This window comes from Phalacrocorax aristotelis, chromosome 2 (assembly GCF_949628215.1).
Source record: "Phalacrocorax aristotelis chromosome 2, bGulAri2.1, whole genome shotgun sequence".
NCBI lineage: Eukaryota > Metazoa > Chordata > Aves > Suliformes > Phalacrocoracidae > Phalacrocorax > Phalacrocorax aristotelis.
The window spans coordinates 91,463,250-91,477,730 of NC_134277.1; the positions used below are offsets into that span (position 1 = coordinate 91,463,250).

General features: G+C 44.1%; 1 protein-coding gene and 1 long non-coding RNA gene across 3 annotated transcripts in view; one reads left to right on the forward strand and one right to left on the reverse strand.

Moving 5' to 3' along the window:
* The window catches only part of LOC142053151 (uncharacterized), a 37,013-nt gene extending 28,704 nt beyond the window's left edge, over positions 1 to 8,309 (reverse strand). The window contains exon 1 of the long non-coding RNA XR_012659100.1: positions 8,241 to 8,309. This is a non-coding gene — a long non-coding RNA (uncharacterized LOC142053151). The remainder of the gene's footprint in view (positions 1 to 8,240) is intronic.
* The window catches only part of VWC2 (von Willebrand factor C domain containing 2), a 59,320-nt gene continuing 52,407 nt past the window's right edge, over positions 7,569 to 14,481 (forward strand). The window contains exons 1-2 of one of the 2 annotated variants that reach the window (XM_075084331.1): positions 7,569 to 7,921; positions 9,092 to 9,873. In XM_075084331.1, the coding sequence (XP_074940432.1) occupies positions 9,160 to 9,873 (714 nt within the window). In that variant the 5' untranslated portion in view covers positions 7,569 to 7,921; positions 9,092 to 9,159. Of the gene's footprint in view, positions 7,922 to 8,212; positions 8,301 to 9,091; positions 9,874 to 14,481 lie in introns of those variants that run through there. The other variant, XM_075084332.1, reaches the window with a different exon arrangement.

Sequence of the window (14,481 nt, forward strand, 5' to 3'; positions counted from 1 at the left end):
ATAATCTCCAGATGATTTAGTTATCCAGATCTAAAGACCGAACACTTGGGAATCTGCAATTCATCTGAAATTTTCAATATGTTACAAATCATAATTTGCCCATTTTTTTAAAAAAAATTACATTATCAAATGTATGTGAATTAATTTAAAGGCTTCACTGGGCCTTTAAATTGAAAAGAGCAACAAAATAATCCATTGCTTACCTGGTACCATATCAGAGGCACTTGTTAAGGGACACAGGGACTTCTACTGTAGTGTAGGGAAGGGTAATAATGACAGAAAAGCAAAAGGATTTGAACACCACAATTAGCAGAGTTTTCTTATAGATTGGTGTCTTCAAATCAGTTAACTCCAGCATCCAAGGCAGTATAAGCTCTAACATGTCTAGTGCAGCCTGGGCATTTATATGGGCACCGCCTCAGGTGGAGTCACTGAAGTGTAACAAGGCATAAAGTCACAGCACATCTTCAGTTGCAACCAATATAAGGTTGCTCTTTCCTACCAATCTGCCTATTTTTGCAAAGCTTTAAGAAATCAATTCCTTCATCAAGTTTGGCTGAACTTCACCAGCAGGTTCAAAAGGTAAGGAAAGCAGCAGGAAAAGATGTGTATGCATTATGCATGAAGTGTCATTGCAAAAGCTTCAATCTTTAAAAACTAGATAGTAACAATGAAAGAAAAAGAGGGCAAAGAATAAGAAAAATTTGAAGATGTTTTCTGGAAAGTATATCACTGAAGGCTTCATATCTAGGGGTTTATGCTCACTAATTTTTGGAGAATATCCCATAAGAGGCATGATAGTTCTCTGAGTCTTCTAACAGTTATAGCACAGAATCAGATATCTGGCGGTTATACTCTAATTCTATAAACCATGGGAAGAAGGCAGGCTTTTGCACACATACTGTGAATTCCTTAACTTTCGAATTCTTGACTTGACAAACTTAATTGCGACATATATTTCATCAGCTTCTCCAACAAAAAAGAAGGAACGAAAGAAAAAATGGTTCCATTGTGATATAAAGCGTTTTACATGTTTGATGATGCAAAACCTGTAGAAGAGTTTTTTGAAAATTGTTTTCAAGGGCTTGCCTTTGTGGAAGACAAGAGTTTATAATTACCAACCATACAACACATGTTTTTACTCTACACTAATAACATTAACAGAGTATTTGAATAACAGCAATGTAATTTAAAACATTTTTGTTTCGTATATATCTCATTCAGAAAACAACCTATGTTATTTTTCAAATAATTTAAAGAAAAACAAATACTAAACAGTACAGTTCCTGTTATGGAAGTTTTAAAGAAAGTTAGAGAATGGAAATAAATATTGGTGTGAGTTACAGCACTAAATCAGTTCTGACAGTAATAGCTTTTATTTTCCCTACCTTCCTGTAAGGTACGTAAGAATTTTTTTCTTCAATTCCACTTATTCATTAAGTTTAGTTCAATGTTTAATACAATAAAAGTCAAGAAATCCTGTGAGAACTGAAGAGAGAGAAAAGCTGGGGTGTTGTTTTGGAAGGGTTTAGTTTTCCTCCAGTAATATTAAAGAGCAGTGAAAGGATGAGATCTAATAACTTAAAATGTTGAACAATACAGGAACAGATTTTTTTTTTAATAACCCTTGTGATAGCTGATGTTACTATTATTGAAGAAATTTACTCTAAACACAAATGTATCTAGAGAAACTTATAAATAAAGAAAACAAGAGAGTAATTATAAATAGTAAAGGGGAAAGTAATACTGATCTGTAATTTCAACTGAATTTCAGATTGTATCTGAAGAGAGCAAAACACAAGCTTAAGAAATATTTCATTCAGTTTTTGAACACAATGACAATGTAAAAATAAAAATGTTGGTAGTGCATCCTTTGGTTTTGCAAAAGGGAAGAACGAAGTATAGCATTAAGACTTGTTTATATGAAAGATTGTGCATTTAAACGTTTCGTGTTATTTTGTGTATGTCCATGTGTATGCACATGCAAAATGTTTTGTAACCTCTTCTGGAGCAAAAAGGCACAAATATCAAGTAACATGGTGAGCCATGATTAACATCCAATTTCCCCAGGCTACTGAAATTGCCGTGAAAATAGGTGCATCAAAATCCATTTATAATCACTCTTGTGTCCTGTAATTACAAGAACAAAATACTGTGCTTTGAATAGACAATTATTTTTCCTCAGAATGAGCCTGTATGCACAGGTCCTGAATTGCATCCTCCTCACTCTCTAAAGGTTTCACTATGCATTTTTTACTGTTATTTAACTATTGTTAAGATGGTAATAACACTTTTCTGAAGTTTATATTGGCAAAACCTCCATTAGAGATGCAACAGGCACATGAGAAAAGTGATTTAAAGCTGTAGAACTTGTAGACATCTCATATACAAAAAATGTATTTCCCTCTCTTTTTCATTGACCTAGAGCGGGACCGTTACTGAGGTGGAATACATGCATTAGATTCTCCTCAGAGCTCACAGGGGAGAGAAATTGATCTCCTCACAGAAAGAGAGCTTTTCTGAGCTGTTTTAAACAAAACCAGTCTTTCCCACATTTTGGAACAAGCCTTGTTATGAATACTTTTAATTAGGATATTTTAAAATAAAAAAAATATTAAGTATTTTATTTCCATTTGCCATGGTTTAACCCCAGCCAGCAGCTTAAACACCACACAGCTGCTCACTCACTCCCCGCCTCCAGTGGGACCATGGAGAGAATCAGAAAGATAAAAGTGAGAAAACACATGGGATGAGATAAAGACAGTTTAATAGGGGTAGCAAAAGCCGTGCACGCAGGTAAAGCAAAACAAGGAGTTCATTCACTCCTTCCCATGGGCAGGCAGGTGCTCAGCGATCCCCAGGAAAGCAGGGCTCCATCACGCGTAACGGTTACTTGGGAAGACAAACGCCATCACTCTGAATGCCCCCCCTTCCTTCTTCTTCCCCCAGGTCCACATGCTGAGCACGACATCACATGGTGTGGGATATCCCTTGGGTCAGTTGGGGTCAGCTGTCCCGGCTGTGTCCCCTCCCAGCTTCTTGTGCCCCCCCAGCCTGCCCGCTGGTGGGGCGGGGTGAGGAGCAGAAAGGGCCTTGGCTCTGTGTGAGCCCTGCTCAGCAGTAACTAAAACATCCCTGTATTACCAACACCATTTTCAGCACAAATCCAAAACATGGCCCCATTCTAGCTACTATGAAGACAATTAACTCCATCCCAGCCCAAACCAGCACACCATTATATTTACACTTTGTTTAATAACGAGAGAAATCATAAGCTAGAGTTCTTAAAACATCAACCAGTAGCAGCAAAAATGTCCTTTGAAAGATGTTTCATAAACTTATGACTTCTAAAGTTTAAATCTCCCACTAGTCTACAGAGATTTTTTTTGCATTACAAGTAATAAGCAGAATTTAAAATAAAAAATCATTAATTTCCCAGGATGAAAATTGTGATTTACAGATCCTAAACTCTAAATAACAGAGGTTTTTTACAGTTTTGGTTTTGCGCATGCAAAGCAGGAAAGATAATGTTGTAACATACCGTTATCTGTGAAAAACTGAATAATTTAAGAACAAGTAACGAAAACACAATTGTAACTGCAGCTTGTGCAACACTTCATCAATAATTACTTCTCAGTCAACTAAAGAGACATCAGGCTAGTGAAAAAAGAACTGGAGCAGTACCTGTTCAGTATCATTTGACAAGTGGCTTAAAGAAAATGGAACAAATAAAAACAAAAAGATGAAAGCCAGTCTAGTTTAAAAATAGTTATGGAAGCTTGCCTTTTTTTTAAGAGTTGTTTAAACTGTTTATTTATAATCAAGCCTTTCAAATCTACATGATTTGTTAGAGTAATATGTACCTTGGCTTTGTCTCTGTCTTCAGACTGGCTGCTATTTGAAGGCCTTATTTTATATGGCTGGACTAATACTATTGTACAAATTGCTACCTTTCGAAGGCTGTGATGTGAACCTGCCTGAACAACTGCCACTTTAGCACCACAATAAAAAATACCTTTCATATAACAACTCTCTTCCTTTCAGAAGGAATAATGAAACAAAGCAAAATAAAAAGGCATGACCATCCTTTTTCACAGAGGAGTCACGCTTTGGGGATGTTTTGTCCCCTCTCAGCTTCTGGAGTTTCAGAGCTGCTGAGCCGAGACGGGCACATGCAGCACACACCTCCTGCTGCACTGCTCCCCCCGAGCATGCACTGTCCTCTCTGAGGGCTTAGCAAACACCCTCTCACCGAAGCCAATCTTGCTATTGTGTGGGGTTTTCTAAACACCTCCAATGCTGTGCAGTTGCTCTGGGGCTTCTCTTCTGCCCCCCTGCCCTGTCTTGCCCAGCTCCACAGGCTCTCATGAGCTTCCTCCTCTTTTCTCTTGCTGTCTTCTCACTGAAGGCAGCGACACTAGGAGACACTTCTTTTAATAAAATATGAGAGATGGGGCACGCTCCCTGCATGAGATCATGTGAAGGGATGCACGTGTTAGGTGATGCCCTGGTGCATGGGGGCTGCAGGCCTACGCTGGAGTGAGTATGTGCACATCCTGGGCCTCACTTTACTCATATATTAGGCTAAAAGTTGTTGTCTTCAGTGCTCTTAGATGTCCAGATTAAGTGTCTGCATAGCTGTGAGGTTTTGGTTTTATATTGCTATTAACCAGGCAGACAAACAATTTTAACTTGATAAAAAGATATATCCTATGTTTGGGTTCTTGTCATTCACACCAAGGACACTCTTAAAATATATTTTTCAAAATTTCAGTCACCCTAATGTCACAGAGTAGATGTTGAATTTTTTCTGACTGATGGTCAGCTATCTTTAGCATGGGTGTCCACTCTGTCTTGAGCCTAGTCTAATGGAGATGGTCACCACACCAGTTTAACTTCAGTAATTTCTTGCCAGCACCATTTTTATTTCAGCTATTGAGTTCCTTTTTGTTTTCCATTTAACTGCATCCTAGTAAAATTAAGCTAAACCCAGTGCATACCATTTTATGAACATGGCAGCTCTGATTTAGCTACTGTAAAGTTCTCATCACGCAGACAAGACCCAGCAGAAGGGAAAGCATCTTGAATGGGATGCAGAATTTGATTCTTATCCAGAGACACAGTTGTCCTTGCTGCTGTTGCCTGGGGGGAGAACAGAGTAGGGAAACTCAGACCTGTGCTTTTATGCCGTGTCTATCCTGTGAATAAACAGAAGGACTACAGTCTCCAGGGTCTTATACCAGCAGTATAAAACTCACATTAAAGACACTGTGAAAAGCAGCCTTCAAATAACAGACTTTCATGTTTCTCTCTTCTCCTAGTTCAGCAGTCACAATGAAGAAAACCCCAAACATTTCTTACATATCTGCTCTTTGACCATTTGGACTATAGCATGTTGCAATTTGATACTATGACACTAATGAAGTAGTCAGGTGTCAGTTTTCTAAGGGTCCTAACGTCAGGTACAAACCATCACTTAATTTACTTATGAATCTGAATAAAAAGAAGCTGAAGTCTAATGAGGAATCTTTTAGAAAAATAAATTAGAGTATTTACCTCTTACTTTACCAAGAAGGTTAGGTTGAGCTGCAGTTTGTTGCTATGAAAGTGCTCTAAGGCTTTGCCCTTCTTGTTACACAGGGGTATCTTGAACCTTCAGCCCTAGCTGATCCATGTGCTACGTAACTACGTCTGGGAGAGGCAGAGCTCCTACAAAGTGAGTCCTGGATGCTGAAGATCTCAGATTTTGTACCAAAGTTTCACCTGGTTACACGTGAAAATGTCAGAACCACAAATTAGCTTCTCTCTCTTCTTTATCACAGATGTAGTGTTGCCTTCCCAAGTCCCCTGTTTCCTTCTGTCTTGCTCTAGCCACAACTAGCTGCTGCTTGACAGCAAAGCTTATGGGCTTGTGAACACACACTAAGGATGGTCATTCAAGTTGTTCTTCTAGAATTAGTGATGTGGTGTACTGGTTGCTTACCCCACCGCAGGGTTTAAGCTATATAAGGCATAAAAGTCCTGTTTCTAGAAAAGGCAAAGATTCAGTTCTTTAATCAGAGGTGATGAGATGATAATTTGAAGGCAAATAGTTCTTAATGATTATTAGGCAGGTAATGAGAAAGGTCTAGCTTACCTCTGTAAGACTTCATCTAGAAACCCCATAGGAATTTGGAATTTCATGTGACTAGTGCAACCTATGGAAACATTTCATTTCTTTGCATCCTTCATAACTTTAGTCTTGTATTTTAAAACCTCAGATGAAACCATTATTTAGCTGGTGATTATCTGACTGAGAGATGAGAGATGGTGTCAATAGAAATAATTTTGTAAACCAGGCAGGACTCATAGATGTTTATAGTGAGAATCCAGCAGCCAAAAGAGTTTAGCACCTGCATCCTCCTGTGGAGGAGTTTAAGTGTCTGGGTTTTCACAAATAACAGGCGCTCATGAAGGCACTTAACAGTAAAACATTACTATCCAGGAGGTTTTCATTGCTCTCCTGAGTATTGCAGCGCTACCATTTTAACGAAAAAAAAAAAAATCCAAACCCTGAAAATTTTACCTAGCCTAAAAATTTCCATTATAGTACCAAGTACTTTGGGAAATCCAGCCCTAGCCACACGTGGGGCACAGAAGGCTGCTGAAGAGCTACTGCAGTAGGAGGGTTAGTGCAGCTGGGACTGCTCTAGAACATCTGTAAAGCAAAACTCACAGAAGAAGATTATACTGGTATGTCATCTAATGCAGCTTAAAAAGAAATAAATTCCTAAATAAATAACCTTTTGGGTTCCAAGTTCTTGCTTTGGAGCACCTCTAGCTTTTCTTTTGCGTTTCTGTCCCAACAGCGTGACTATCTGTATTTTGGCCATCAGCTTTATAATAGACCGTTCTGTCCCTTTTTCTGCATCAAAAAGTATTAAGGAGGAAAACACAATTATGTTTAAGTGCAAAAGCGTTCACTGGCCACTCAAAAGCACAAGTAAATATCTCAACTATTAAGTCACGTACCACTTCATTGTTCGAAAGGGCTCACAGGAGGGAGCGACAGCAGAGTCATCTAAGGCTGCACTGTGCGCAGAGAGGAGCACAGCCTGCGCTGCCCCGCTTAAGCGCGGCTTAACCGCCCCCGCCGGCGCCCAGGGCTGGGCTCGGCAGGTGGGTGTCCATCTGGGTCAGCCAGGCACCTACCACCCCGCACCCCGCCCCGCCCCCCGGCGGAGGCAGCCTGGGCCGCGGGTCCGGCACAGCGGGGAGCGCGCCCATCCCCGCCGCATCGGGGCTCTGCGCGGGCAGAGCGCGAAGCTCGCGTCCCGAGCTGACGCCCGTAACACCGGCAAAAGTTTCAGCCCCCGGCGTGCGGGGCTGACCCCAAACGAGCCCGCGTTGCCCTGCGTGCCCTCCCGACAGCCGCTCCTCCCCCCCCCCCGCGTTCCCGCCGCCGCCGCCGCGAGGCCCGGAGCGGGCCCGCCACGGAGCCCTGCGGGACGAGTGGGTTTGTGTCCCCCCCCTCCCACGGGGAAGGGGCGGGCAGGGGCGCTGCGTGGCCGCGCCAGGCGCTGCCGCCCCCCCGCCGAGTCCCCTCCCCGCACCGCGCCCTGCGCCCGGCCCGGCGGCCGAGGGAGGCGGGGGGTGGGGGGGCGCCCCCGTCCTGCCCCGTTGCCGCCGCCCCCGGGGACGGGGGCGCAGGGCCGCCATGTGAGGGAAACGGGGGCCGCGGCGGAGCCCGCCCCCGGGGCGGCGGGGCCGGATCGGCTGGCCGCCGCGCCGCGCTGCCAGCCTCTGCAGGTCCGCGGCGGCGGCGGGTGGGCAGCAGCAACGAGCCGACGCCGGCCGGCCGCAGCCCCGCCATGGGAGCCGGGCGGGGGGCGAGGCTCGCCGCCCCGAGCCGCCGGCGGGGCTGAGCCCGGCTCCGGCGCAGGTAGGGAAGCGACGGGCCGGGCCACGGCGGGGCGGGGAGAGGGAGCGGCGGGAGGGGGTATCTGCTGGGCTGGGGAAGGGGCTGGCCCCTGCTCTCTCCCCACCCCACCGCACATGGAGGGGGTCGGGCGGCGCTGCCCGGCCCGCTGGAAAGTTTGGGCAGGCGTGGCGGTGCCCCCGCTCCCCCGCGGCGGGCGGGCGGAGCGCACTGCCCCGCCGTGGTGGCGGTGGCGGTGGCGGTGGTGCCGCCGCCGGTGAGGGCCGGGGGAGGCGGGCAGGGAGGAGAGGGGAGGCTTTTAAATGGCTTTGAGGAGCGGTACCTCGGAGGTGGGGCCGTGCCGGGAGCCTGGAGCGCCTTTGCTCGTCGTGGCCGGAGCGGTGTACGTATGCTGGGCTGGGTTTTTTTCCGATTTAGTGTGCAGTGTGTTAAGGAGAGGAGCCGGGAGCGTTGCTGAACTCCTGGAGGATGGGGGTTAAGCGAGCCTTTGCGGCGGAAACTCTTAAGGGCTCTGCTTTGCCTTTAAAATACGGGGAGGAAGAGGTGCTGCGTGCTTGTTTAGGTAGTTCCGAAGAGAGGTAGTTTGGCTCTGCTCGCTTTAACGTGCGTGGTTTTAGTTGTCTTTAACAGAAGTGTGCTCACTGGTGGGTAGTTAAAAAAAACCAAAAAACCAACAAAAACCAAAACCAAAAAAAACCCCGAACAACAGCATGCTTCAGTCTGAATAAGAGGTTAATGAAAATCATCGTGCTTGCAGTCAGCAAGTAGGAATCAATTGGGTGATTTCTGTTCCGGGCTCTGCTGTGTTTTGGGGAGCTCCATTTAATTCAGCGTGCATCCATCCTCTTTCACGTGTTGGTATTCGAGAGGAAAAATAACCCCCAAATGTTCTGGTTTTTGCACGCCCCTGCTTTTGCAAATCCTAACTCCCCAGAGTTCTGTGTGGTGCTCGCACAGAGCTGAAGACACCCAGTCCATGTCCAGAGCCCTGCTATTTATAAGACTTGGCAGAGCGGGGGAGGAGGAGGAGGGATGCAGCACCAGGCTGTTGTTTGCCTTTTGCATAAACTACCGAGACAGGTTGCATATTGTTTGAGATGTTGCATCGGTGGAGACGGGGTGGGGGGGGAAGAGGTGCAGAAGCTGAAGTGTTCCTAATCCTTCTCTTCCTAGGGACTGTGGATCTGTGAAGTGCTTCCCTCCGATGTGAATGCAGTGTCCCCTGTGGGATGCAGTAGGTGATGCCCAGCTCTACTGCAATGGCAATTGGAGCTCTCTCTAGTTCTCTTCTCGTAACCTGCTGCCTCATGGTTGCCCTCTGTAGCTCCACCATACCTGTACAAAAACTGGCCAAGGCTCAAGACAAACAGGAGATAAAGGCGAGCCAGGAAAAGAGGGATCACACGTCTACAAGGGAGAGCCAGACAGGCCCAGGGAAAATGAATGAGATCGGCAGGAGCGGGAGGGAGGAGGGTAGCAGGGATTGGAAGAGCAAAGGAAACAGGAACTACTCGAACAAGGAGTCTTGGACTAAGCAAAAGCAGGCTTGGAACAGCCAGGGGACGAGCAGTAAATCCGGGAGCATTCAAATGCAAGAGCAAAGGGACGCCGCTCCCGAGGAACCTCAGGTGGCTGAAGATTTGCCTCTCCCAGAAGCTGTTGCGAGCGTCAGTCCCGAGCCTCCGGAGGAGTACGCCTATCCAGACTACCGTGGGAAAGGCTGCGTGGACGAGAGCGGCTTCGTCTATGCCATCGGGGAGAAGTTTGCGCCGGGCCCCTCTGCCTGCCCCTGCCTGTGCACCGAAGAGGGCCCGCTGTGCATACAGCCCGAGTGCCCCAGGCTCCACCCTCGGTGCGTCCATGTGGACACCACGCAGTGCTGCCCGCAGTGCAAGGAGAGGAAGAACTACTGCGAGTTTCGAGGGAAAACCTACCAGACCCTAGAGGAGTTCATGGTAAGGGCTGAAGCTGAAAGTCATCTTGTGGGTCCGTCTGTCATTTAAAGGGGCATTGTGTTCTTCAGTGGCTTTCTCAGAGGGCCTTCTGCGTCTCCCCCTCCCCTTTTCATTTCTGTGTTAATACTGCTTCTGCAGTGCTATAAAATATTCTCCTTAAACATGACCTTTCTTGCTCTATGGTACTGTAACATTTTTAAATGAGGGTGCTGATCTTTATTAATTCCTTTGGTATTTACAGTAAAATATGCTATTTGAAAGGATGCTACCTGGGTGGTGATGTGGATTTTATGAGAATTTCCAGCATTTTACATTTGCTTCCTTATTTAACTGTTAACTGTGGAACTTCTACCTTGCAGGCATCAAGCAGGGTTTTGTGGGCTGACTTCTATTCCTAGGAATCAGTGTGTGATGGTACCTTTTTCCTAACAGGCATTTCTCTTTTCCTTTCTTGCTGTTTAAACTGTGCTGCCAAGGTTGCGTAATGTTTGTTTTCCTCAAAATGACTGTGGGCCCTCTTTTTAGTAAGAGCATGGTTTGCAGTCTGAATTACAGTGATACCTAAACATCGGACTTGAAAAGCTTTATGCTTAGGGAAAACCTTTTAGAGAAGGGCCTTTTTAGCACCACCGTGCAAGGTCGTTATCATTGAAAATGCAACTTGGTGCAGTGCACTGAAAAGTTTTGGAGTTGAGGCCAATTCCCTAGTTGCTTAGCTTGCCTTTTTCCCTTTAGTATATTATTGTGGCTGAGATCTGCCAACAGGCTCTAAGAATTTGCTTGCAAATGACTGTTAGGTACAGGGCTGGTTCAAAACCCATTTCTGAATATACCTGGGATTTTCGAGCTGAATATGTTGAGGGGAGTACGAAATCCATTTCAGGGTCCTGGCAGCTTGAGCCACTCTCAGGATGGAGAAAAAGAAACTTTATTTGTGAAGGCTGTAAATAAGTTGCCACCTCTGCTCTGCTCTCTGTGGTATTTGTGAGTTCTTAGAAACTTAACTTAGATTCATAATGTCTTTCCACATTCTTCAACTTCTTGAAAGTAAACAAATAAATAAAGGAGCAGAATTACTCTCTCCAGGATAAATCACAGTGTTTCCCCTTGTCCTCTTTAGGTGGTAACGTGAAGATCATCAGTGATTTTTCAAAGCATGGCAGAAAGCATCGTATCATCCTTCCTTTTTCCATGTCACCCTCAAGGACTGCATTCAGCTTCAGGGTGGCAGCTTTCTATTTTAAGAGGGAGAAGGTACTTTTAATAGCGGCTAGTTGGTAAGACCTTTTTGGAGATGAATTGTGAGATCCTTCCTTTTCCAGAGAAGTTAATTCTGAGGGGTGGTCAAAACAGTGATGCTTCTGAACACAGTTTCTATGGATCTCCATATCAAAGTTTTAAAGGCTTCTCCCCCACGCCCTTCTAACGAGTTGCACTTCTTTGCCTATATACAGTGTTGTAGTATTAATGGCTGTAAAGCAAGCCTAATATACCTTCTTGTGTTAGGCGTGTAGTGAGAGGAGAAAACTGTAGCGTTCCCTGTCACATTTGGATGTGGCTGGCAGCCTTGATAAAAAAAGGAGTGCTGAATGGTGACATTTACAGAAATGTTCTGAAAAGACTTTGGCTTTCAGTTTTCTTTTTAACCCCATTCAGCCTTCAGCCCTTGTGTTGATACCTTCCTGTAATGAAACATTGGTTCCCTTACTGCTTTGTGTTAGCCAGCTTTGGAAACACGAGGGAGAAGGGATGCCCGCTTGGGATGCACAGGGAAAGTGGCCGATGCAGTTAGCAGGGGAACTGCAGCCTGTTTACTTTGGCGTGTGAGGACGTTGGTTTTCAGTTCGGCTTCAACGTTGGTTCCAATATTGTGAGCACAAAACTGTAAATGTAGCTGTTTGCCTGTGCCACTGCAGTCAGTGGAGATGTCTGGTGGGGTAAGGCACAGATGTAGTCAGGTTGCTGCTGCTCAGTGGAAGCGATTGCAAATGCAAGTAACTGCACACGGTTTCAAAGGCATTTTACAAGTTTAAAGTTGATAGTCTTAGAGAGGTTACTAATATGCCACCTCTTCATTAAAGTCAGGAAAGGAGTTATAAATGGTTAGCGATCTGATTTTTCTCTGCCTGCACCTACTTTTTGTGGCAAAGAGTACCAGACATCACTGAAGACAGAAAAAGGTGACCTCCTAACTTTTAAGTGACATTATCTGCACAACATTTATGTACAGATGTATAAATACGCATGCATGTTTGGGAGTTTGCTTATATCAAATTCATGTATGGGTTGGCATGGCAAAAAATTGCCGTGAACGGGGCCAGTGCTACCTCGGAAGCTGAGTGTGCTAGCGAATGGGAGGTTTGATGCCTTTCTTTGACTCAGAGTCCTTCCTGCAGGCCTTGCCTGAGTGCGTGTAAGCACGCATTTTTCCCTTTTCAAAAAGAACATGGATGTCGACACTAAACGCAACACAGGTGTGGGGGAAGGGTGAGGTCTCATAAAGCTGTTTCCATCAGCACCATTCTGCTCTCCTGTGGGTATCATGAGGCAGGATGGCAGAGGGATCACAGCATCCATATGAGTGGAACTGGGAGCAGAAGCCTTGGTTGGTGAAATGCAATGAGGATAAAATTCTGCACTGGAGCTGGAGATTGCCGAGCATGTGCTCCGCTAGATGTTTTCAGTCTTACTACTGTAAGATTTGAAAGTTTTGAAAGATTTGAAATTGCAGGCTGACTTAAAAGTGATAGTCTTTCAAGTACCATAAATTCTCTTCAGAAGTGTAGCATGGTTTGGGAAGGACCTACATTTTGTGAAAGTTGTTGCTTTGTGTGTTTTGTTTAGAATTTCTCTGCTACCAAAATCTGTATTTCTTGTGAATAACTTGGAAATCTGGAAGTCAACAAGCCCAAATGGATTTTGAATAATCTGTGGTATTTTGAAGGCATAGAGAAGTAAAACCAAGCCTGGTATGCTTATTCTTGTCAGCCTAACCCCATTCGTGTTCTCCTGAGTGGTGTAAGTGGCAAGGGAATATTAATAAAAATTCTAGCACTATAGCAAATCACTTTGGGATTATGATTGTTTTGTTTGGTTTTTTTTTTTTTTAAGATGTTTCAAGTCTCAAGGAATCAAATGCAGGTTATATATATTTTTCTAATTCAGATTTTTCTTGGCTTGTTTTCAGTTTATTTTGTTTTTTAATTGAAGTTCTGCATGTGGAAGGAGGGAAGAGAAAGCTCAAATTACTCTGGACTGGAACTTCAATGAGTGCAAATGAGGTGTCAATTATGACAATTTACACTAAGTTGCTGGATAAACCTACTACCCCTACTAAGCTACAATTTTCTTCATGCTCCACTAGTGGGAAATCTACCTGTTTACACAATGGTGTGTTTGCTTTTTTACAACATCTGCAACTCCATTTATACATCTGCTCATAAACTTCCCTTTAAACAATTCTAAAGAAGTTGGATTTTGGTGGGGTTTTTTTTGTTGTTTTTTTTTTTTTGCCATCTGTACTCTATTTTCTGAAGGTTTTACAGCTGTCTGGTGAATACTTAAGACTTCTGTGCCTCTCATTGTCTTTCCACAGTTTTTGCATAGGTAGAACTGCTGCTGCGGTAGAGTTAATAGCTTTGTCTGCAGACCACAGAGATGTGGTATCATTAGTCTTCAGAGAGAGGTTGATAGGTCGCATTATTTCCAGTCCAGCCTAGTTATGTCAGGTGTGCTAAGCGTGAGTGCTGCTGGGCTGGTCATTTCCCAGATGAACAACTGGGATGCTCATTGCATTGGCTGCCACTAGGAACTGCACTGCAGGTAATGTGCTTACATTATAGGAGTACAGGAGAGGAAATCAAGGCCCAAATATGTCTTTTCATTCTGATTTACTTAGCTGTTGTTATATATACACACTGTCTTACTGTGTGTGTCTCTCTCTAGTGATGATTATGTCTCCTGGTATTAAGCTGCCATTAAGATGTGAAAAAAAGTGGGTTTTTTCTGCAGTTCCTGCTACATCCTGATGATATATAAAAAGCAATACACTACCCTTTAGTCCAAAGATGAGCAGATAAAGGTTGACACTAATATAATTTTAACAGCCACTGAGGTTCACTTACATGCCTGAAAAGAGCTTTGTAGAAATAAGCACGTGGAGACCTTCCTTAACTCTGCTACCATTACTCATATTGGTGGGTTGTACAGATGACAGTACTTCTTAAAAGTGTACTATAGTTATTCCCCTGAAATCCCGTGATCTGTTTACACAGGAAGGATATTCATAACTGCACTATTACATTAACAGCGTACTCTGTTCCTGAAAGATGTAGCCTTCAAGTGTATGTGCTGTATAGGATGGAAATGGATTATTCTGAATTATCGTTATTAGATAAAGATTAGATCAATTTTGTTTCTCATTCAATAGTATTTTCAATGCTTCATTAAATGGCTTCTTGTTCTAGGAATTTTAGGCTTCTGTCAAATCTGGAATTTTAGTAAACAACCTACTTAATTAGAATATGTTTAAATTTTACGGATGAGAGATTTTAGGAATAACATCTGTGTGCTGTCTTGTTTCCTGATTATCATCAGATACTCTAGTTT